This window comes from Sciurus vulgaris, assembly GCF_902686455.1.
Source record: "Sciurus vulgaris genome assembly, chromosome: 1".
Lineage (NCBI taxonomy): Eukaryota > Metazoa > Chordata > Mammalia > Rodentia > Sciuridae > Sciurus > Sciurus vulgaris.
In genome coordinates this window covers 80,879,028-80,903,275 of record NC_136461.1, presented here as the reverse complement: position 1 = coordinate 80,903,275, position 24,248 = coordinate 80,879,028, and the positions used below count along the sequence as shown (strand labels likewise).

The window sequence follows — 24,248 nt, the reverse complement described above, 5'->3', positions numbered from 1 at the left end:
GCTTTGTTAGTTAGCAGATCACAGGGACAACTCCCTCAAACTGACTGCATGCTGCACTTAGCTGTCCTCGGCAGGCATTCAAATTCCTGGTACCACTTTGGCTTCACACTCTGCTCTATGCACAGCCCTCATGAGCTGTTTGCCGAAACTCAAACCCTACTGCACATTTCCTGGCCTTCCAGGTTTTCCTTTGACATCTCAGTAGGAGTTTCCATGGCTTCCATAACCCTTGTATTTCATATGATCGCAAAACCAGCAACACCAGATCGTTTGCCACCGGTGTGAGCTTTACCCGGGCCTACCTAAACTATGGCTGCTGCAGCCTCTGCTGCAGTTTAGGTGATCCTGGATGAGCAAGGGGTTCTTAGGGTACTCTTCTCAAAAGGACTGTGTCCTGGAAAATCTTTCTGAGGTATCTTTAAGGCATCCTTTCTATTGTCCTAGTTGAAAGCACTTGGTTTCTTTTTAATGGCACTGATCTCTTGTAGTCATACACTCCTTGGGTGCCCCTTTGTGCCCCTTTCTGGGTCAAAACACATATTTCCCCTAATCTATTTGCTCCTTTTTGCACCCAATTTTTTTTTTTTTTTTTGAGAGCATTCATTACAGTTATACATAGTAGTTGGGTTCATTTTGACAAAATCATACATGCATAGAATTTGATTTACTTCATTTCAGTCCTTGTTCCCCACCCTTTTCCATCCCCTCCTCATTCCCCCTATTCTTCCTCTGCTTCCAATTCTTGCTGTAAACTGTGGCCAAAAGCAGCCAATAAAACCCATGCCACTGCCTAAATACACTGCTGCCTTGAAATTTCTTCCACCACATAACTTCTGTCACCTCTAAGCTGTCTCCCACAATCTCAGGACATGGACAAAATGTAGGCAATTTTTTTGCCACGGTGTACCAAGTAACCACTAGTTCAATTTCCAATAAAATCATTTCCATCTGAAACCATCAACAGTGCCCTTACTGTTCACATCTTATCTGCATTCTGATCTTCCAAGCCTCCAACAGAATGTAAGCTCCGCTGCTGACAATTCTAGGTTATTTCTTAGCTTGCTTCTCTCAACTTTTCCCAACTCCACCTGCCAAGCAATTCCAAAGGTTTTTCCACATCATTAGGTATAGTCATGGAATGACCCAACCTCTCAGTACCAATTTATTTATTTATTTTTTTTTTTGGGGGGGGGGGGGGGCTGGGCATCGAACCCAGGGCCTTGTACTTGCAAGGTAAGCACTCTACCGACTAAGCTATCTCCTCAGCCCCTACAGTACCAATTGTTAATCAGCCTTCTATTGCTATAATAAATACCTGCCATAAGAAATTGAATTAAAAAGTTGACTTTGGCCCATGGTCTCAGGGGTTTCAGTTCATGACCAACTGGCTCCACTACTTTGTGAGAGTCACCATATCATGGCAGAAGCCTGTGGCAGAGGAAAACCACTCACCTTATGGTCAGGAAGCAAAAGAGAGGAAGAAAGAGTTAAGAGGCTGGAGTTCAGCATTCAAAGTTACCTCCAACTCAGTGACCTAAAGACCTCTCAATAGGCCCTACCTCTGAAAGGTTCAATCATCTCCCAACTACAGCAAGGACTAGGGACTACACTTTTGACACATTGATCTTTAGGGGACATTCTGAGTCAAACAATATCAGCATTTAAAGCAATACTGCTAAATTTGAATAAATAATACGATGCAAAATCTTATATCTAAACCATTTTCAAAACTGAAAACATACCAAGAAAAATTCTGTAATACTACTTTACTGGGTTGATTTGTGTTCCCCCCAAAAGATGAAGTTCAAGTCCTAACTTCCAGTACCTGTCAATATAACCTTATTTGGGACCAGGATCTCTGCAAATATAATTAAAGATCTCCAAATGAGATCACCAGAGATTTAAAGTGGGCACCAAAATCAATGGCTATAGTCCTCCTTAGAAGGACAGGGAAATCTGAAATAGAAGAAAGTCATGTAAAGACAGAGGCAGAGATTGGAGCAATATGTTTAGTCAAGGAACAGCAAGTATTACTGGTTCCAAGCAGAAGCTAAGAAAGACAGAAATCTCTAGAACTTGCCGCCATTTCAATTTTAGACTTCTGTCTATAGAAGACTGTCAGATAAACTGCTGTTGTATGCTGAGTTTGTAGTAATCTGTTGAAACAGCTAAAGAAAACTGATATAAGTACCCTAATAGTAGAGCCTTTTAGCTCCCAGAGAAATTTAAAATTTCAGAAATAATAAAGTTCTTAAGAAATTCAGGTGTTTAACTGAAATCATATTTTGCTTACAATGAATATTTTGTTAACAAGCAGTGGCTGTGGTTTATTTTACTCAGTTTAGCATAACCTCTCAATATAAAACACCTAGTATTGAAAGTATATAATTTTAAAAGATGTACACAGTTTTACATATAGACTATAATTTTTAAAGTACTAAACATGAAGTTCTATTTTATGATGGTATTTCCACTACAATATAAAATACAATATAAAATATGTATATGTATATTTATTTTTCTTGTACCAGGGGTTGAACCCCGCGGTGCTTAACCACTAAGCCATATCCCCACTAAATTGCTGAGGCTGGCTTTTAACAGGTGATCCTCCTGCCTCAGCCTCTGAGCTGCTGGGATTACAGGCATGTGCCACCTTGCCTGGCCCTACAATATAAATTTTAAAGTGCGTAACAGTAAAGGTTCACATTTTGGATATAATTTGGTACTAAATATGGCTTAATATTTTGTTTATTCTGTATAGAGTTTTCATCCAGAACTTCCCTGTGCTCCTATGCTGTTTCTAAGTTATCCACTTACACTTTTTAAAGTCAGTTCACTAAAGGAATACAAATATAAGTTCAATGAGTCCAAACCAATAAAGCCTGCATATCCCAAAAACAATTTTGCTCATGAAAACATCTTCAATCAACAGATAAATTGATTATAACATGAAAGACAATGCATATTTTCTTTGCGAAGCATTCCAAAACAAATGTAAATTATATGTCAAGGTACTTGAGTCTGACTGAATACAATTTCAGTACTTAAATTAAAAAATTTTTTCAAAAAGAATTTCCAAGACAAAAAAAGGTTGACCCAATTGCAACAAATTAGACCTTGCATACAAAGCCAAAGGCCAATACACATAACTTATATTTTCCTGACTTATTTAACTACAGTTCTGAAAACAAACCAAATTTGACAAACATTATCACATAAATTTTAGTAAAACAACTATTATCTTAGATATTATTATCCTGAAAGTTGACAAGATAATAATTAACTGACAAGTGGTCAATTAATTGCAGATAATTTTTGCAAGGTACTAATCGAATTACTAATATTATTACAATTTCATACCACTACTATAAAGTAGTAGAGATATTTAATTACTGCTAAAATACTATCTCCTCTCTATTCCTTTGGGCTTATGATTAAAATATGCAAATGTAATAAAACCATGTCAGGTTAACTTGTTCTTTAAAATGGCATTTTTTTTTTTGGTGGTAGTGAGGATTGTACAGAGGGTCTTAGACTTACTAAGCAGGCACTCCACTGATGAGCTATAACCCCAGAGATCTTTAAAAAAAAGGAAAAAAAAAAAATTGAGACAAGATCTTGCTAAATTGTCCAGGCTGGCCTTGAACTTGCAACCCTTCTGTCTCAGCCACCCGAGTTGCTGGGATTACAGGCGTACACCACCACACACGGCAGTACTACTTTCACCTAGGTTCATGCTAGGCAAAACACTATTCTTTCTCATAACACACAGAATACATGAAACAATTCTAGCTATAGTCTCATTCCAGCTACCAGTTAATAAAAAAACCATCGTGCTACAGCTTCCAGGGAGTTTTTGTTATCTTAAAGAAACATGAAAACCTATAGGGAGCTACAAAATAGCTTACTCTACACTACATTATAGTCATATCTCAATTACCCAGCTGCCAATTTTCTAAAAACCTCAACTCCTTCTATTTCATAAAGTAGGAAGCAAGAAAAACAAAATGAAAAAGCCATCTTTTGAGTAGTTAATATTTTAAAAAGCCATTTACTTTTTCTTTGAAATAAACTCCCAAAATCTAAAAAAAAAAATCACAATTGTAGGTAAACTGAGGTTTGCACTTTTATTTTTGTGAGAATCTATTTGTTCCAGAAAACTTTGCTTAAACTCTTTCTAGTCTGTAGCAGATTACTAATGTTTAGAAACTAGGTGGGAAAGAAAACAACTCAGTACACTGTGAATAAATATAAACAAACGTGAAGACTCCCACAGTATGTGAAAAACAAATATAAAAATACCATCTAGTCTAGGTCATGAAGAAACTAAGGATGATGATTCTACTCACATCCAGTTCCTATGAATACCATATTACAGTAACACACAATACTAAATGTTCATGATCTCTAGCAGGAAGTAATTTCTAGTAGTTCATAATTTCTAGTAGGAAAGATTATCAAGCCAAAAATGTTATTAAAAACATGAAATATTTAATACATTCTAGAAAACTCTTCAATAAGAAGGCATTTTAATGTTTGTCCTTAAATTGCTTTGAAGTTGTTGAACTGATTTATAAAGAGGTATCAAAATTGGGTCTCCAATGATGTAATTCTTCAGCAGGAAATTTACATCTGAAATTAAAATAACAAAATCTAAGATACACACTAGGGGCAGTGGCACACACCTGTAATTCCAGAAGCTCAGGAGGCTGAGGCAGGAGGATTTTGAGTTCAAAGCCAGTCTCAGCAAAAGGGAGGCACTAAGCAACTCAGTGAGACTGTCTCTAAATACAATGTAAAATAGGGTTGGGGGGCTGGAGTTGTGGCTTAGTGGTAGAGCGCTTGCCTGGCATGTGAGGCCCTAGGTTAGATTCTCAGCACCACATATAGATAATGTAAAAGATTCACTGACAACTAAAAAGGTATTTAAAAAATAAGTAAATAAAAATAAAATAGGGCTGGGAATGTTGTTCAGTGGTTGAGTAGATATAAGGTTCTGTAAAATTGCAATTAATGTAATTTCACAAAGAACCTGTCATAGAATACACTTTTGTATTCTGGAAAACAATAATAATAAAAACAGAAATCAAAACAGAGCTTTAAGTCTTAGATGAGTTAATAGGTTTAGCCTCCCCCAATTCTCTCAACAAAGCCTCACCTCCTCAAACTTCCATGTCTTCTCAAAGAAAAGATGTATTTGCAAGGCTACTTCAAAGGCACTAATTCTCATGAAATTCCCTATCTGCTTCTACTGTCTCAAATTCTGTATAGGAAAAATTACCTTACATCCACTAATAATATTGAAGACAAATATGTCAATGTCCATTAGTGGTAAAAACAACATTGATGGTTGCTGGAGTTGTGGCTCAGTGGTAGAGCACTTAACTAGCACATCTGAGGCACTGGGTTCAATTCTCAGCACCACATAAAAATAAATACTGTGTCCACCTACAACTAAAAATATTTTTGAAAACCCACAATGATTACAATCCACCACTAATTCTAGATGCTGTTATTTTATTCAACCTAAATTGCACTAATTTTAATGTAATCAATTTACTTATAAAGTATAATATACCAAACTCTGGAAATTAATGATTTATATATAGAATATCAATGGATTGTTTTAAAAAGTCACTTTTAAAAATGTTATTTTTCCATGAGAAGTAAAGCTTTTGAAAATGTTCATTTCTTGAAAAAAAAATTTTTTTAAATGTTTTAAACTGGGGAATTCAACCCAGCCTACTTTACTACTGAGCTACATCTTTAGCCCTTTCTATCTTGAAATAATGTTGCTAAATTGTCCAGGCTGAGCTCAAACTTTCAATCTCTCTCCCACAACCTCTTTTGTGTGGCTGGATTTGCAGGTGTGCATCACTGTGCCTGTTTAAAAACGGTATCTTTGGGGCTAGGGTTGTATATTGTAGCTCAGTGGAACACTTGCCTGGCATGTGTGAGGCACTAGATTCAATCCTCAGCACCACATAAATATAAACAAACAAAATAAAGGTATTGTGCCCATCTACAACTTAAAAAAAAATTTTTTTTAACTTCTTTTTAAAGCCAAGGTGTGGTGGTACACATCTGTAATTCCTGCAGCTCAGGAGACTAAGACAGGAGGATCACCAGTTCATGGCCAAGCATGTGCAACTTAGTGAGACCCTGTCTCAAATTTTTTAAAAAAGTGTGAGGCTGAGGATATATAGCTCAGTGGTACATACCTGCCTAGCATGCAAGAGGCCCTGAGTCTAATATCCAGCACTACCAAAAAAAAAAAAAAAAAAGAAATAAAATAAAGGGGTATGTGTGTTAAGGTTTTTGCTTTTTGAGACAAGGTCTCACTAAGTAGCTTAGGGCTTTGCTAAATTGCTGGGGCTGGCCTTGAAATTGTGATGCTTGTGCCTCAAACTCCCAAAGCACTGCGATTATAGGGTGTATGCCACCACTCCTGGCCAATGGGCTTAGGCTTAACTTCTGCTTGCTATTAAAAAAAAAAAAAAAAGTCCTAAGTATGTACAAGGCCCTGGGTTCAATCCCTAGCATATAACCTCCCCCAATTTTTTTTTTTTTTTTTAACTTTTAACAAGCTTCAAGATACTCATTCAGAAAATTTCAACATTTTTTTTCTTTATAGTGCATAATGGTTGAATACCCTTGGTAAAACAAAACAACAAAATATAAACTAGTTTTAATTGTCTAGCCCAGGTTATACAGATAAGCACTGAATACCAAAGAACATCCAGAAGGGAACCAGTGGCAGTTATCAGGCATGTGCAGACTCTCTTAAAATGTTTCAAGATCAAGTAAGTGCTCCTCCAAAACATAACTATCCATTTGCTATAGTTTCATAACTTGTGCAGGGTGCATAACCTTAATGTGAAAGCTGCTCATGTAATACCTAAGGAAACATAGAAAGAATAATTAAGAAACAAAATCTTAGATAGGGTTAAACTTCAGAGGGACACAAACCATTATCTAAGATTTGTTTCCCCCTCCACATAAACCAATTTTTGCCCATTTGAGGCTAATATACCATACCCCCCACATTGGATGTCATAGGGTGAGAAAAAAGCAGTTCAACATCTTTTAGTAAATACAAGGGGAAAAAAAGAAGACTAGCGATTTTGAACACCATGTATTTTTTGTTTTATCCAAAAGTACATTTTATATCATTTGTGAAGGTTTTATTGGTTTAAAATCACATTTCTTGAAGATGTTGGACAAACATAGCATTACTAAGTATCCAGTTTCTCTACTCACCTCTTTATGAGAAAATGTAAGGGAAGTTAGCATTAGGGATTTTGTTGGGTAGAAATGAGGGAAGAGGAAAAAAAGTGTGCTGCTTAGTTTGTAATCTTATTCCACTTTTAAATATAAAGATAGCATATTTTGATCAAGCTATTACTCTAAGACATTTTGATATTATAACTTAAAAATTAGAAATATGGTGCACACCTGTATCAGTGGTTGGGAGGCTAAGGCAGGAGGATTGCTGATTCAAAGTCAGCCTCAGCAAATCAGTGAGACCCTGTCTCTAAGTAAAAATATAAAAAAGCGCTTGGGATGTGGCTCAGTCATTAGCACCCCAAATTCAATTCCTACTACCAAAAAAAAAAAAAAAAAGAGTTAGAAATAGTCAGGGGCAGTGGTGCACGCCAGTAATCCCAGTGACTCAGGAGGCCGAGACTGGAGGAGTACAAGTTCAAAGTCAGGCCCAGTAACTTAGAAAGGCCCTAGGTAACTTAGCAAAACACTGTGTCAAAAAATAAGGGCTGGGAAATGTGGCTTGTTAACCGCCCCTGAATTCAAACCCCAGTACCATGCCCCACCCCCCCCCCAAAAAAAAACAAGGTGGGGAGAGGGAAGGGGGAAAGGAGGAGGAGGAGGAGGAGGAGGAGAAAGAGGAAGAGGAGGAGGAGGAGGAGGAGAAGGAGGAGGAGAGGAAGAGGAGGAGGAAGAAGAAGAAACTCCCATATTATTGTTAGTCAGTTTGCTTAACACAGCATCTCCAAAATCCAAATCTATAGGCAGACATTTGGTTTCCTAACTGCTACCAATTAGAAAACCACCTATGATCAGACACAAGTTTTTACTTTACATTTAACTATCAAGTTTTAATTCTCCTGAAGAAAAAGCATGACTAATTAATTACCATAGAAGACACTAAAGAGGACTCTGGGAGTGTTGTCCTCAAATATAATTAAGAAGGAAATTCCCCCCACCACACAGGGCTTTTTTAAAAACCAGTACCCAATATTGCCTGGACATCTTCCTTTGTCATCATATCATAATTTAAACAACTCTAGCACTACATGAAAAACCAGTTTGCTAGAACTAAATCAGATCACCTTCCAACTAAAATTTAATTGTACTAGTAGAAACCTGATAAATTGGTCCAAAACAGAATTCTAACCCCAATGTTGATAAATAGAAATTTTCCAAATATACACAATAGAAACAAAATATAAATACACATTAACTTGCAAAAAAAAAAAAAAAAAAAAAGGGAATGGGACATCCTCAACTCTCACACATAACTGAATACTTGCTTCCACTAAACATTTACCAACAAAATGACTGTAGCAATACCTGACTTTATCATCCCCACATTATAATTTACAGAATAATTCTGATCACTCATATTGTGCTCTAGTCTAGTCATTGAAGAGTCTAAGAATCCATGTTTATAACTTACTACCACAGTACTTATTAAAATGTATTTGTTTTAAATTTAAATGGTATTAAAATGGATAATATATTATTTTTATATGTTTCTATAGTCTTAAGGACAAAGCTTTTTAGATAAAATAGGACACATGAACCCTGACACCTTCTATGTAAGCAAACAGAAAAGAAATAGTTGGGAAGACGGAACTTTTTTTGAAGTTTGAGGACAAGGTAGAAAGAGACATATTGTCTTTCAAATATAAGCAGGGAAACAGGTTAAGTATCTTATTTTTTAAAAAAGACCATTTAAGATGAACATGCAATAATTACTAATATCACATGGGGGACAAGAAGAAAACAAAAGCAAAGTTTCATAAAGATTAATTCAATTAAATGTATCTGCAGTGGAATAAGAAAATCCTTACCTCCCTAGTTAAATAAAAGTAGTCAACTTTGCACTAGTGTGTATTTTCAAGCAAATACAGAAGCAAAACTCATTAGCTCTTTAAAAAATACACACATTTAATGTTGGTCTGTTTTAATTCTAAGTAAAGCAATTCCAAAAATACAAACTGAACATCAGAGCCATGTGAACCACCATGATAAAATAAAACAGACATTCACAATAATTACGTCTAAAGACAGTTCAGCTTGATAAATCGTCTTCCAAGTATGTTAAAGAAAGAGTTACTAAAAATACTGCTGGTGTTCAGTTAGAATTCAAGGACTTTGGGGAAAATGAAGTAATATGATACAGGTGGAGTGAATAAGGTTACACGGGATTTACATTTTCCATTACCCCTAGACATAAACAAACATTCAAAAATCAACACAAACTCTGTGTGTTATTCAAAATATTGCAGCTGCAGGAAAGGCAACTTTAAATTAATAGCTAGGGGGAAATCAAGTTTTGGTGGAGGTAAACAGAAGTGACAGTTTTTAATTTGCACTTTTGTAAAGCTCATTTATACCTGGTCAACCAGGAACCAAATGCAGGACAACGAAGTTCTCTGCTTCTTTTGGCTATAATGTGACGAGAAAAAGTCATCTTTTGAAGATGTTTAAAGAAATAAAGCAACTTTCTTTACAAAACAGTCAAATAATCAATTAATGGAATAAATAAGTACTAACCCACATTTTTACCACTCTGTCATCACTACGCTTTATATATTTTTCATTTTGGTGGCAAATTCCCCAATTATTAGTCTAAAATTCACCAACCATTTTTAAAAGCAAAATGAATAGCCACCAAAATAAGAATATTCTTCTGTTTACTCTTTGGCTAAGAAAGAAAACAAAACAAAACAAAAAGAAACAGAAGACAACTCTAACACTGGTGATAAAAGAAACTGTTTTCTTTTTTTTACATGTAAAATAAAGTTATCAATTTAAATCTTGGTACATTTTATAAAAACAAGAGGTAATGTTGTAAAAAAAACAGCAGTAGCCTTAACTGGCAACTTACTGTTTGTTAACCCTGTGCAATAAAATACTTTGTTCATACTACACTTATTCAAACATGACTAACAGTTACTACAGACATTTCAGGAATCTTCACGGGACTCCTACAGACTTACTGTTAAAACTGAGAGACATTTACAATCATAATGTGCCATGAAAACTTGAAAACGTTACTTATAAAAGGAGATGTTGATATTATTTGAATTTGTTTTAGGTATTGAACAGCTGAGTTACAAGGACTGAAAGTGAAAAGCATTCTAAAAGCCCATGAACACTGTTGTTCACACCCTTCTTCAGTACACACTAAACTTGTTTGACACATTTCTCTTCATACATAGCAAGCAACAGCACCCAATAAAAGCCTGAGAAGAAATGCTGCTGTGTAAATACTGCAACTATTCCTGAAATAAAGAATTATGGGATATATACTCCAAAGCTGCCCATTCCCATAATTTGTATTGCATAGGTCACATATTCACACACATATATATACACACATGTGTATATATATGTACATGCAAAGAATATATTAAGACGACAATGAAGTCTAGTCACAGAGCAATTTACAGGCTCAATATATTTTTTTTACACTTTGCTTGAAAGAAAATTTCAATATTTTACAGTCTTTCAGTAGGCATTATATACACTGCACTTTATGAAATCTAAAAGGTATTGAAATAAATTTCTTCCAACATTTTGGTAACAAAACAGACAATGTTTCTCCAAAGTCTTGTGCTATCTACATGATCTGTTTGCTCTGATAACCACTAATCACAAAAACTGACTCAATGGAATAATTAGAAAAATTATCTAACACCATGCATGGGTTTGAATCAATTTTAATATCCTATCCTAAAAACATTCTACAAATCTTAAGATTTAAAAAATTAAGTCTCTGTTTTGATTTGTAAAAGATATCTTTTTATGACAATATCCATAACATTGACAAGTACATGTTAAGGCTAGTATCATCTTCTTTTGTGATTTTGTTGTTGTTGTTCTTGCTGTTTTAAGAAAGAGTAAAAGCCAGACTTCTTTAGGGCTTTGAACTGTACCTACATAAAATGAGAGTGCAGTGAACATAATGTTCAGTCCTACAGTCAGGATGCAGTCGCTCCTTCCCATTCCACAAGATACTGCACCTTTCCATCGAGTGTCACCCGACGAGCCAAAACTCGGTATTTTTCGCCACATGCTATTCTACCTGCAGCACCAAAATAACTAGTAATGGAGTTTTTCAGATGATTAAGTTGTAACTCCTGATCTGCTAAGTTATTCAGAATCTCTGTGTTGAGTTCCTCAAATTGATAATCTTCTTTGCCTTCATCATCTTTTACAATTTCTGAGTTCTGAGTCTGGAGTGCTCGTCTCGGAAGACGACCTCTTCTTCTCCGCAAATGTGGTATTGCAGCAGGCCAAGATCTTCCTGTGCGAGTTCTTTTTCTGGAGTCAGATAATCTATGGAATAGAAAAAGCCAAAATTGTCCAAGTTTTTAAAGCATCCTCTGTCTACAGATGTTCTCTGGTTTTTGGAGGTCACTCAACTCTAAGTACACACCCTTGCTGACACAAAAATCAGTCAAACTAAAGCAATATATGCTATGTAAATGACTTATCACTTGTTTTCCTTACTTTTAAGTCCATCACCTTTGTATAGTGTTTCTTCCCTAACTAGGTGCTATTAAGTTTTCAAAAACAAAAAAGGCAAATTTTTAAGCTAGGAGTTCAATGAGGCAAATTCTTACCAAAAGGCCTTAAGTCATATTTTCAAATAACTTACCATCCAAAAAAATAGGCAAATACAAAAATCATTCATTCATTCATTTATTCATTCACTGTAACAAATACTGAATAACTATCAACTACATCTAAGACCTTGTTCCATGTGCTTCAATAATAAAAGCAGAACAAACATTTTAGTGAATTAAGTGAAGGAGTTAAACTAGAAGATCTCTGAGAGCCTCTTCAAAGAAAGCAAGCAACTGTTTTTTATGATCTTAAAACAAAAGATAGGGCTGGGGAGATAGCTCAGTCAGTAGAGTGCTTGCCTTGCATGCACAAGGCCCTGGGTTCAATCCCCAGCACCGCAAAAAAAAAAAGAATATAGCATGACAGCTAAATACAAAGACTTTACAATCATGTTTCTTAACCCAGCTCATGTTATACATGTTAACACTGGACTTATCATTTGACACCCTCAACTGTTTCCTGAAATATAAAATGGAAATAAGAGGACCTATAACTCAAAAAATTATTTGAAGAATTAAATAAAGGGCAAAAAAACACCTCACATTATCACATTTTAACTCCTGAACTCAGAATTTTACATTATTTAAAGAGCAGTTTTTAAATTGTGAACAAAATTTAAAGAATGTGTAAAACTTTAAAAAAAAAAAAGTGATTCTGACCCCAAGTAGACTAAACTTTTCTTACCTGACATGATGTTTTAGAAAAATGTGTCCTTCTAAAGAGTTGGGTTAAATAAAATTTTTTAAAAGGGGACTGCTATTTTTAATTCCAAATTTAAAATCCTTTAACTGACAAAGACTTATCAGTATCTGATAAATCAGATGCCTGATTCAAACTTACTTTAAAAAAAAAATCAGTAAGACACTTTTTTAATAGCAACATTGAAAAGCCCAAGAAAAAGGGCAGTCTCTAAATCTTCTAATCTAAATACCTCTTCTCTGTCCATACAACAAATTTCCTAACAACTTTGAAAAATTTAATGTTTGTTCTCTGAAAAGCAAAAATATTCAGATGAATATTAACTTGAAGAATCCAATATGAACTGCCTCTCAAAGAGCTGAAAGACAGACATTATCAACTTCAATAGCTAAAAAATTATTCAATCATCACTTTACAAAAAAAAAAAAAATACATTAGAAAATTAGCAAAGAATAAAAGCATAAAATGGCTACCCATAATGCCTGGAAATGCTAGACGAGGTAGTTTCTTTTGCACTGGAAGCACCCGTGAAATCCACATCTGAGGTATTAGAAGAATGTGCAGGTCCCTCAGTTCTCCTGAGACAAAAGAATTTAAATGATATAACGACTATATTACATAACAATAGAAATACTAATCCCCTCCCCAACTTTCTTTCCCTAGGAAAGAAGAAAATACTTTCTATTTACCCTATAGAACAAGGTAAATCCAAGGTAGGACTCTCTGAAACTGATTCCTTATCCTGGAAAAGAAAAATTACAGACTTAAAGCACAATTCTATAGTAAGCAGAAACATTTAACGTCTTACTAGTAATTTCATTCCTTTTTCCTCTCTGAGAACATACATCAAAATAAACTCTTACCAACGGTGGCTCAGCAGTTTTCTGAATCATCTTTCTTGTGTATGGTCCAGGAGGACGACCTACAGATTTTTTCTTTCCTTTTTTTTCTATTCCATTGCTTACTTCTCTGAAACAGAAAACCATTATATATTTAATCTCCGCATAAGGAAAACCAAAAGAAAATGGCTTTACATTATTTAAATATATACACATTCTACTTTTAATGTTAACAAACACCACATTAAATGTAAGCTGGATCTACAAGTTTAGTCAAGGGCATAGATAATACATTCTAATTTTAAACAAATATTTCTTGACTTGAGATTACGAAAGATTTACAGTAAGAAAGGTTTAAAGAAAAAAATGTTCTCTTCAATTCTGGAATATACATACCACCCAAAGACTTAAAAAACAACCATCAAATAACCATACTGTATAAAAGGTATTTTGCAAGTTTTTAAAAGTTTAATTAATTGGCTTAGGTTGTTTCTAATTGAGGCAATTTTTGAGAAGTTACTTCTAAATATGACTGAAATTAGTAGTTAACCTTATGGAAATAATTATGTTAAAATTATAGTAACTATTCAATACATATCTATTTTTTTTCCTTGAATGACACTTTCAGAAAGAGAATGAAGCCAAGGGTGGCAAAATGTAAAGGACAAAGTATAAAAGAATTCTTCACTGAATGGCATGAATGGCATAGGGCAAACTTAAGACTTGGAAAATCATTATTTAAAGATAAAGCCAAAGGCAAGAACACTTCTAATAGAAGGGAAGAAAAAAAAAAAAAAAAAAAAAGAAAGAAAGAAATAGCAAGATACAGAACACACCTTTTATTTATTTACTTAACAAAGAATAGCTATTATGGAAAGAAGATATTAGATAATAGAAATACAGAGATGTTCCCCGTGCAAAGGGGCTTATAATATAATTAGAAGTTATATTTATATAAGCATGCTAATCAAATGGGGTGCTATGAGAAAGTTACCCAGGAAAATTCAATTAAAAAAACAAGGGAAAATAATACTATATATTAGGCCAGGAAGAATCAAATGGCAGAAAAAGGGGGTGGGGAAGAAAACCCTATCCCACAAGATGCCAAACTAAGGTCAGGGAATAGATATATGAGGAAGGAGAAAGTGGGGGGAAAAGAACAACAAAGCAGAACTAAATATAATCAAAAGTCTCAAGGATAAGACTGATGGGATTTTTTTAGAAAAAGATGACATTTATAAAGGATCACTGTACTCAAGGAAACACTCTCCTACTAAAAGGATGAATTCATACACAGGGTCCAGAAGGAACTGAGGATACCTTCAAAGAAAGTGAAACCCTTATCTGAGAGCATCAAATGATCTGACAAACAGCTATTGATGGAGCATCCTATCAAAATCACAGCAATGAGGAAGAAAGTTTGTGGATTATTTTTCCTAATTCATAAATGGACAACTACTAGAAAAATATTAAAGTAATGGAGTTTGAAAGTGATAAGAATAATAAGCACTTTTTTCCTACATGAAACCTTACAGTCTTATCTACTTTATTACAAACTTCAAATTACTATGATGAATCGTCAACATTTTGTAAATACATTTTCTTACTCTCCAAGATGACTATTTCATACCTTTTATTTACTCTTTAGGTTTTCCTTTCTGTATAACCCTCTGAGCTATTTTTTTGCTTCATATTCCACTGAGAAAACAGAAGCTACCAGATTTTAGCCATCTTCCAACTTTCCAATGTGTAATACAACCAGCATCTATCTATACTCATCTTCTTTTTCATCACATTTCAACAGAAAGGTGTTTCTCCTCCTATCAAAAGCCATTCTCACATTGAGGCTCTAGATCCCTTTCTCAAAGGTGCTACAGTATCTTCAATTAGCTCCACTCTCTCCTACACCAATATCCTCTTCTCCACTGGATCATTCCTATTAGTGCACAAAAAGAGATTCTAATTATCTCCCATCAATGAAAAAAAAAATCATGTACTATTCCCATCCCTCCCCTCTTCAGCTGCTCTTCCATTTGTCTACTTCAGATCACAATAAAAATTGCCTGAGCCTTAATGACACTTACCCTTTCCACTTTTCCCCCTGTCATTCAGAACTCTTAGTTCCCTTCCCCAATGTCCTTTATTATTATTATTATTCTGAATCTTCCTATGTTCCTCATGTGTAGAAGCCCAGTTTTGACATGTGAATTTGGAAGTGCTGTAATCAGTAACACGTCAACCCATTCCAAACTGGCTTTTAACTTTACTACTCCAAATAAATTGTTTTTGGTAAGAATGTTATTCAATAAGCATTTTTCTCTCATCCTAATCCACCTCTCACCATTATCCAATACAACTTAATATATTAATCTTTCTTGAAACACTCCCCTTCTTTCAGCTTTTATAACACTGAACTTTTCTGGTTTCCTCCAAACTCACCTAGTCTCCTTTGCTCATTTTACCTCTTCCAAATTTATAAGTGATACCACTATTCTGAGTCACATTCTCTTCTCCACTTGTTTCCTAATTTCATTCATTGCATGGCTTTATAAATCAGGTTCCAAATCTATACCATCTGCCCTATAAGCTCTTGAATTGCCTAATCTAACTGCCTAAATCTCGCACTACCACTTAAATGTTCTTCATAAGAATTTCACTCAATGAGTGTGAAACAGAAAAGTTCTTCATTTACTTTGCCAAAATAATGTTTTTCTATATCCTGTTAACAGACATCACCACCCATCATTGCTCAATCCAGAAATCCAGGCATCAACTTGATTCATACCTTTCATGAAATTAATTAGTAATCAATTTTGTCTTGAAAAGAGATCTCGAATCTTTTCTCTCCATTTGATTGTTACCAACTATTCCTGCATAAGCAACCACCACCTATTTCTTGCCCAAACAACTCTTGCTTGTTTTACCTTTGCACTAAGCATTCTCAAAAGTGCAACCAAAGAAATTTTGATAGTTAAATCTGTTTACATTCCCCTAAGTGGCTCTTCAGTATTCTTAGAAAATAACCCAAAGTCTTTATGAGACTTAAAAGACCCTACATGATGAAGACGACCCAATCTTCCCAACAACTAATACAACTCCCTAGTAATGCCATACTAGTCTTTTGTGAGTTCCTAGAATGTGTCACAGCCTTTATGCTTGTTATAGAGTACTTTTCCCTTTATTCCTCATATTGTTAGGTCATTCTTATTCTTTTTTCCCCATTCTTATTCTTTAAGTCTAAACCTAAATATTGTCTTAGTCTTTCCTTAAACCTCCCTTTAAAAGTACAAAGTCCCCATTTCTACTGATCCTACCAAAGTTTAAAACAGTAGTATGCTATTTCTTTAAATGGCACTAGCATGATCAGTAATATTTTACTTATTTATTACCTTTCTTCCCCACTACAATGTAAAGCCCACCATGGCAGAAGAAAAATCTGTCTTGTCATGTATCCCCAGGACTTATATAATAAGGCATTTGGTAAATGGTCCGAATGAATGAATGAATAAAAAAATAAATGAACAAACAAATGAACAGGCCAGTAATGCAAGCTGTTTGCTAACAAAATAGGGTCTATTCCTTGAGGCCAAAGGTCTAAAATAAACAAACATACATATATCTAGCATCAACTCTTCATACCTTGTCTAAGAAAGAAATTGACAGGAAAAAAAAAAAAAAAAAATCAAGGTAACTGCCACTTGTACTTTCAAATATACTAATGAAACTAAATAACATACATTTTTAGTTACATATAAGCTAAAGAGAAAAACTAAGCCACAGATCAACTTTTACCTTGAATCAGATATAGGTTTGGATGCCTTTCTGCCTTTAATTTTAAATTCATGGGATGTTCCTTCAGGTTCTTTCTCTGCTTTGAAAGCCACATTTGGTGGCACAGGAGGAACACGAATTCGCAACCCAAACAAATGCTTCTTCTTCTTTATTTCTTTCCCAGACATAAACCTAAATTTTTAAAAAAATTAACTAAAATTTTAAAAACTGAACACATATACATGGCAGACCCTAACTCTTTAATTTTCAGATATAAGGTCCTTATACACAAAAGCCCACCCAATACTACAAAACTCCTTCTTTCCCCTTGCTTTCCTTGATACCTGTCTGCCTCAGAGACAGTCCACAAAAGGATATCATGGGAGAATGGACAGAAGGGAGAAAAGAAAATGGTCACTTTTTTTTTTAAAAAAACATGGTATGTAGGGCAGGCATGGTGGAGCACACCTGAGTCCCAGTACTTAGGAGGCTGAAATGAGAGGATCACTTGAGCCCAGGAGTTCAACATTAGATGGGGCGACACAGTGAGACTCCATCTCAAAGTAAAAAGAAAAAGAAAGGGAGAGGGGAGTGTCTAAGTTCTTAAAGCAAGGAAGAGGAACACAAAATGGTATCTTTTTTGGCCCAATATATTTTTCCATATTTTAGTGTCATCTCCTAGGGAAAAAAAAATCTCAAAATGTTTAGGAAAAGAAGAATTCTATTTCAGAATAAATTGTGAAGAGAGGAAATTTGATCAGGAATAATAGGTGAGAACATTGGAAAAGAAAGTGGGAGACCAACCCTAAAGGTCCCCAAAATAAAAGGAATGTCTATAAGTGTCCCACATCTTACGTCAGAAATAACTTACAGCAGAGAAGTACTTGTTCTTTTAAGTGGAATGTGGACTTGGGTCTCTGAAAAACATGCTTCCTTTCCTTTAGTTTTGGGGGGTTCCTATTTCCAAATACTACACCTCAAACCTCCCTGGCTACAAGAATCTCTACCAATTGTTGAGAATGTTCTTCCACTTTTATGTAAGAATGAGAAGCCCCCATTTCTACCTTAACAAGAAAAGATGTGTTTCTGGCACCCTAAGTTGGAATTCAGAATTCACTGTCCCAAAGAATATTTTTACCACCACAACGATTGCTTAGATACCTTATGGCTTTTTAGCTAAAGATCTAGCCACCAATGATTAAAACATTATTTAATGAGGAAATGCTGTCAAGTTTAAAACAGCAACTTTTAAGAAACAAAAATTTTATAATGTTATTCAATAGTTTGAGTCAGCATACACATTTATAAAATTCCTAAGGCATTTTGAAAATATTTTCAAGAAATGTACACAGGCTGGTTTTTACAAAGGAAGGTGATCTATACAAGAATGTATCAAATAGCGTCAATTATTATAGACCACTCATACCAGTTATACTACTTTTCTATAAGTAACCCTAAAACCATAGACCTCAACCTTTTAAAAACCTTATATTATCTATAAAATCTTCCCCTACATTTTGCTTATTCTCACCAGCTAACAAGATTTTATTTACTTTCAGTAGACTGCATTGTGGAAGTAAGCTATTACTAAATATGCTTTTTCAACAGAATGGACCACATTCCCCCTGAAGATACTGACATGCCTCCCACCTACCATTTCCAAAAGAAGGATTACTCTTCTCCAACCCTCAGGAATCCCTGCTTTACTCTTGAACAAGAGAGACTTAGGACATTTAAAAAGTTTTAAATGATATGTACTTACTCTATATACCAATCCCACAATTCTTAAACAATGCCATAATTCCTTATACTTACTAACTGTCTCCCTCATAGGGTTATGTAAAATAAATCAACTTACATGGTCTTGTAATCATTTAATGCCTCCAGAACATGCTCATATCTTTCAGATTTTGGTGTGTCTGCCAGCTGTGAAGTATCAAGAAACAATTTAACGCACTACAATTTCATCAGTTAGTAAAATACAGGTGCTAGATAGAGGCAATATGATGCAGAGGAAAAATATACTGACTGGTAGTCAGGTCTAAATTCTAATTGCGGTGCTGACTTGTGTGACCTACCCAGGGCCATTTAATCTATCCAGGCTTATTTTCTCAACTACAAAGAGTAGAGTTTAAAACCCTGTGTTAATTATTAGTTCATTATATGGATTAAATGATGTCTGTGAAAGATCTATAAACTATGAACACTAATAAAAAAGGGACTTGGTATTAGTTATCATTTTTTAAAATTCTATAACCTGGAGAAATAATACATGAGAATTATTTTAATATATACCATGAAAGCTCCTAACATATCAATAGAAAGGGGTCTAAAAAGTAATGAGAAACATTTTATTTCCTAATACCTCTCTAATATGATCATAAGTAACATACTTGAAAAAATAATGTGAAACTGGGGGGTTTTATTTTCATAACAACTGTAGACTTTAGCTGGCCTTAAATGGCTCAGCAATTTTCCATGATAAACCATTTTAACTAAATATTCAATTCTAGAAAAAATTCTATATTGTTCCAATAAGGATTTCTCCAAGAGACCTTCCCACCTCTTCTTCAAAGTTTAAAAACTGAAACCTATTAACAAAAAAATGTTAAGTTATAAACAAAGTATCACAGTTGGCAGTTAAAACTATATATAGCCAGTGTGTTTTTTACCAGCTGAAACTCCCAAACCTCAGAATTGTTTTAAATGAAAGAGCAAATAAATCTGTCTAAAAGAATACTGGAGTTAGACTTAGAAACCATCTACTCCAACTCTTTTACAGATGAGTTAATAAGTATTAAGTTTAAAAAGAAAACTGCTCAAATTCCCCTGGCTAGCTAGGGAGAAAGCTAAAGTCTCAACCCAAGTGACCTGCAAGTCCATTCTTTCAACACTGACTGAAATCACTATATGCCACTCTGACTGATGCCAAAACAAAAAAAATACATGAGTGGCTCAGATCATCATGCTGTATGATAACACCTCCTCCTATTATAATTTCTAATAGAGGATTTCCTTCCTTTTTCTTCAGTGCTGAGGATTGAACTCAGGCCCAAACACATGCTAATAAGCATGTGCTCTACCACTAAGCTATACCCCCAGCCCAAGAATTTCTACTTAAGGAAGAATGAAAAAAATTATACTTTAAAGCTTGAAACAAACTCTAGATCTAATTCAACCTCCCAACAAGAGTGCAATGTCTTTAATAACAAAGCTAGTCATTCTATCTTAACTTACTTATTATCATTGGTAAAAGCTGATACACCATGTTAGAGGTGCAGTTCAATGGTAGAGCACTTGCCTAGCATGTGCAAGGCCTGGGTTTAATCCCCAGTACCACATAAAAGAGAAAGGAGAGAGAAGAGAAAGAGAAAAAGAAAGATACAGGGGCAGAGGTGAGGAAGGTAGGCAGACAGGCAGAGGCAGGCTGATACACCTACTAAGGAAGTCTATTCCATATGTAGGCAAAACCTCCCCTTGAAGTTTTCTATTCCCTTTTTTTGTAAGACAGCTCTTCAAATATTTGAAAGCAGTTATCATGCTTAAATATAGGATTAAGGTAAAGTTTTTAACAGTCACATTACAAGATGGTTTCATATTAAGTTTTTAGTTAACTAATTCTATCTTCTTCCTGTTCCCCACTCGTCACCACAAATCTAAAGTCAAAACGGAACTGCTACGAAGTTAAGTATCTTCTCTAGTGTTTGTGTTTATGCCTAAAAATAGTACTTTATAACTGTTAATTTGATTTTGTTTTTAACACAAATTATTCCAGAGAACCTTTTCAGCCTTCCATTACAGTCTCCCTCAAGAATATATCCAAGTCATTGATTTTGTTAACAGTTTTTCAATCAGTTACACATTAATTTCCACTTTAATCAGTTCACATTTCAAAATCTTATTTAAGATCAAGTTATACTATGTCTATGCCATGCTCAGATAATTTGACAAATGTTCCTAACCATATTAACAAAGAAACTAGAGTTTGACACAATTTATTCTAATAGGGGTTTTCTTACTGCTTTTTAAATCTTCATAAATCATACAGATGTATCTGATTTACCTATTCTGTAATTGTGCTGAGAATCAACAAAACTGAGTTTCTAATTGTTAGAATCCCCTTATTTTTTGAAAACCACAGAAGACTCCTCTTTCTTTTGGTACTTATTTCCTATGGTTTCTCAAAACTTTTATAGATTACTTTCTTCAGAACTTCATCACTATTTTGCATAGGACTATATAAAACGATCAGATGCTCCCTTTGTGTTTTGCAAACTAAAAATGCAACTAAAAATAGTAAAATAGTGTAAACCCTATCAAATGTAGTTGAAAAGTATCATATTCATCTGACCACCAAGTTTGTAACATGTATCTCCCAAAGAGAAATCCTCTTATTCCACCCTCTCCCTAACACTTACCTCACACTATACTTTTCTTTTCAGGTTTATACATTTCTATACAAAGTTAAATGCTATTACTAATTCTTCATTTCAATAAAATACAATCCTCCATTACCAATGCTGAGTTCTCTACCAGCTAGGCTTAAGTACACCAACAGTTTATTTTCCAACCTACATACTAATAAATAACACTCAAGGTTCCAAGTATTGCTATTAATCAGATTTGTTATTTTCACTTTAAAATATTATACTACCTCTATTACACTAAACATTTCTCTAGCAAAATACTTCCACCTTGGTATTGTACTGAATTTCATCTATGCTTTTTTCCTTACCTCTCTCAAACGTTTAAGGCAGCATATGTATTTTTCTGCTATCAACCTTAGGGTTTTTAAATTTAAGACTATGGTAAATGGAAAGCATGTTGTTAAGAATCAAAGATTGCCAGACTTGGTGGCACATGCCTGTAATCCTAGCTCCTCTGGAGGCTGGAGCTGCAGGCCAGCCTTGAACTTAATGACACCCTGTCTCAAAATTAAAAATTTAAAAAGGTCTGGAGGTATGGTTCAATGGTACACCACTCTTGGGTTAAATTCCTAGTACCTCCAAAATAAAAATAATAATTGAAGCTAACTGGTAAGTAGCAGATCCAAAAAAGTATTTAATATTTCCTTTTAAACTCCTCAAAGCAATATAATATAAAATATTACATTATTTTAAATAAAAAATTCTTATTGTGGTCTCAAGTGGTAGATTGTTACATTAAAACTAAAACATTTCAAAATACTGTGGTTACTCAAACTACTACACTCAGTCTGTATGATGATCATTAAAAAAATCAGGTCACAAAGATGTACAAAAACTACATAAGGAAACATGATATAAAACTATCACTATCATCTAAACATGGTTTTCAAAGATTTTCGCTTCCCTTCACAGTAATCCTCTAAAACTAATAACAAACAAACAAAAAAAGACCTGAGGGGCTGGGGTTGTAGCTCAATGGTAAAGCACTTGCCCAGCATGTGTGAGACACTGGGTTCGACACTCAGTACCACATAAAAATAAATAATTAGTTAATTTAAAAAAGGTTAAAAAAAGACATGATACGTGAAAGTCAAACATGCCTTTCTTTATGAAAGGATTACCTCCAAAACAAGTTTAATTTTGAAACTTCTTTTGTTATTAAAAGAAGTCACAGCTTTGAGTAATAATGATGTGTCAGCACAGGTTCATCAACTTCAACTAATGTACTCCTCTAGTGGATACTAACTATGGGGGAAGCAATGTTATGTGTGGGAGAAGTGGATAAGTGGGCTATCTCTGTACCCTCCTCTCAATTTTCCTGTGAACCCAAATCTCTAAAAATACAGTCTTTAAAATAAAAGAAGGAGCTGGGGATTGTAGTTAAGTGATAGAGAGCTTATTTAGCATGTGCAAGGCCTTGCATTCAATCCCCAGTACTATAAAAAATAAATAGATAAAATAGAATACAGTATTTCCTTCACGACAATCCAAAACAAAAAAAAAAAAAAAAAGAGAAAGAAAGCACAATACACTAAATAGAATACAACCAATTCAATATATAATTACAGCAAGTCATTACAGAGGTATGTTATATAAATAACAAATACTATTATAGTTTAGCTAGTGTCATCGCACACAAAATTAGGTTTTGAATTCGAAGCTCAGGAATGGTAAATATGGATCCAGTGCCTCTTTATGACTAGGTATAAAATATACATTCCTAGGCAAAATGCCACAAAAATAATCTAACTTCTTAACATTATCACAAGATGTTTTTCTTTCATCTAAGCAAGGAGAGGAAAATCCACATTTAAGAGAAAGTAAAATCATAACTGCTATTGTGTTTTATTTCATTTTTGAAGAGAAACTTCTAGAGCAAGTATTTATATAATCCATCTTGTGTAAAATAATAAGCTTTGATGTTCAAAATGACTCTTGAGGGCTGGGGTTAAGGTTCAGTGGTAGAGCACTCGACTGGAATGCATGAGGCACTGGCTTCGGTCCTCAGCACCACACAAAATAAAAGAAAGGTATCGTGTCCACCTACAACTAAAAATGGGGGGGGATGACTTTTGAGAACTCCAAGGTACTAAATTATAAATATATCACATTTAGCATATACTATTTCCTATGTTTTGAAAATAGTTAATGGCATTTTATAGAAAAACAAAAAAAAATTTGATAACCTAAGTTAGATTAGTAACAAAATCCAATCTGCAATTCAATTCCAATAAAACAAGGTCTCCCTATTCAAATGTGTACATCTTTGTTTCATAACTAAATGAAAAACACTGAATAAACACTGTAGATCAATGTAAATTTTATGATCTCATTATTAAAATATCACCCTAAAATCTAATTGTAATTACAAGTAAAAAATGTAAAATATTAAGAATTAAAAACCTGAATGTCAATCATCAGTAATTAATCTGTAGATGAGATAATTACACTAAAAAGTATTTTCTTATTTTAATTCAGATAAAGCAGTGAGGAATGATTTAAGAGTCATTAAATGGAAACTATCCTTTAAAAAGTTGAATTTACTTTTTTCTCCTTTTTCCCCCCCTGGCAACGCTGGGGATTGAATCTGGAGCTTCATGCATGCTAAGGAAAGTGTTCTACCAGTAGGCTACAT

The 24,248-nt window shown here is 34.3% G+C and overlaps 1 protein-coding gene across 8 annotated transcripts in view; it reads right to left on the bottom strand.

Moving 5' to 3' along the window:
• Positions 1 to 9,169: 9,169 nt before the first annotated feature.
• Positions 9,170 to 24,248, bottom strand: part of MTF2 (metal response element binding transcription factor 2) — a 58,011-nt gene continuing 42,932 nt past the window's right edge. For 7 of the 8 annotated variants that reach the window (XM_079149949.1, XM_079149954.1, XM_079149955.1 and 4 more), the window contains 6 exons: positions 19,045 to 19,112; positions 17,208 to 17,378; positions 13,440 to 13,545; positions 13,266 to 13,318; positions 13,050 to 13,154; positions 9,170 to 11,586 (listed from right to left, as the gene is read on the bottom strand). In XM_079149949.1, coding sequence (XP_079006075.1) covers positions 11,229 to 11,586; positions 13,050 to 13,154; positions 13,266 to 13,318; positions 13,440 to 13,545; positions 17,208 to 17,378; positions 19,045 to 19,112 — 861 coding nt within the window. In that variant the 3' untranslated portion in view covers positions 9,170 to 11,228. The remainder of the gene's footprint in view (positions 11,587 to 13,049; positions 13,155 to 13,265; positions 13,319 to 13,439; positions 13,546 to 17,207; positions 17,379 to 19,044; positions 19,113 to 24,248) is intronic. The other variant, XM_079149950.1, reaches the window with a different exon arrangement.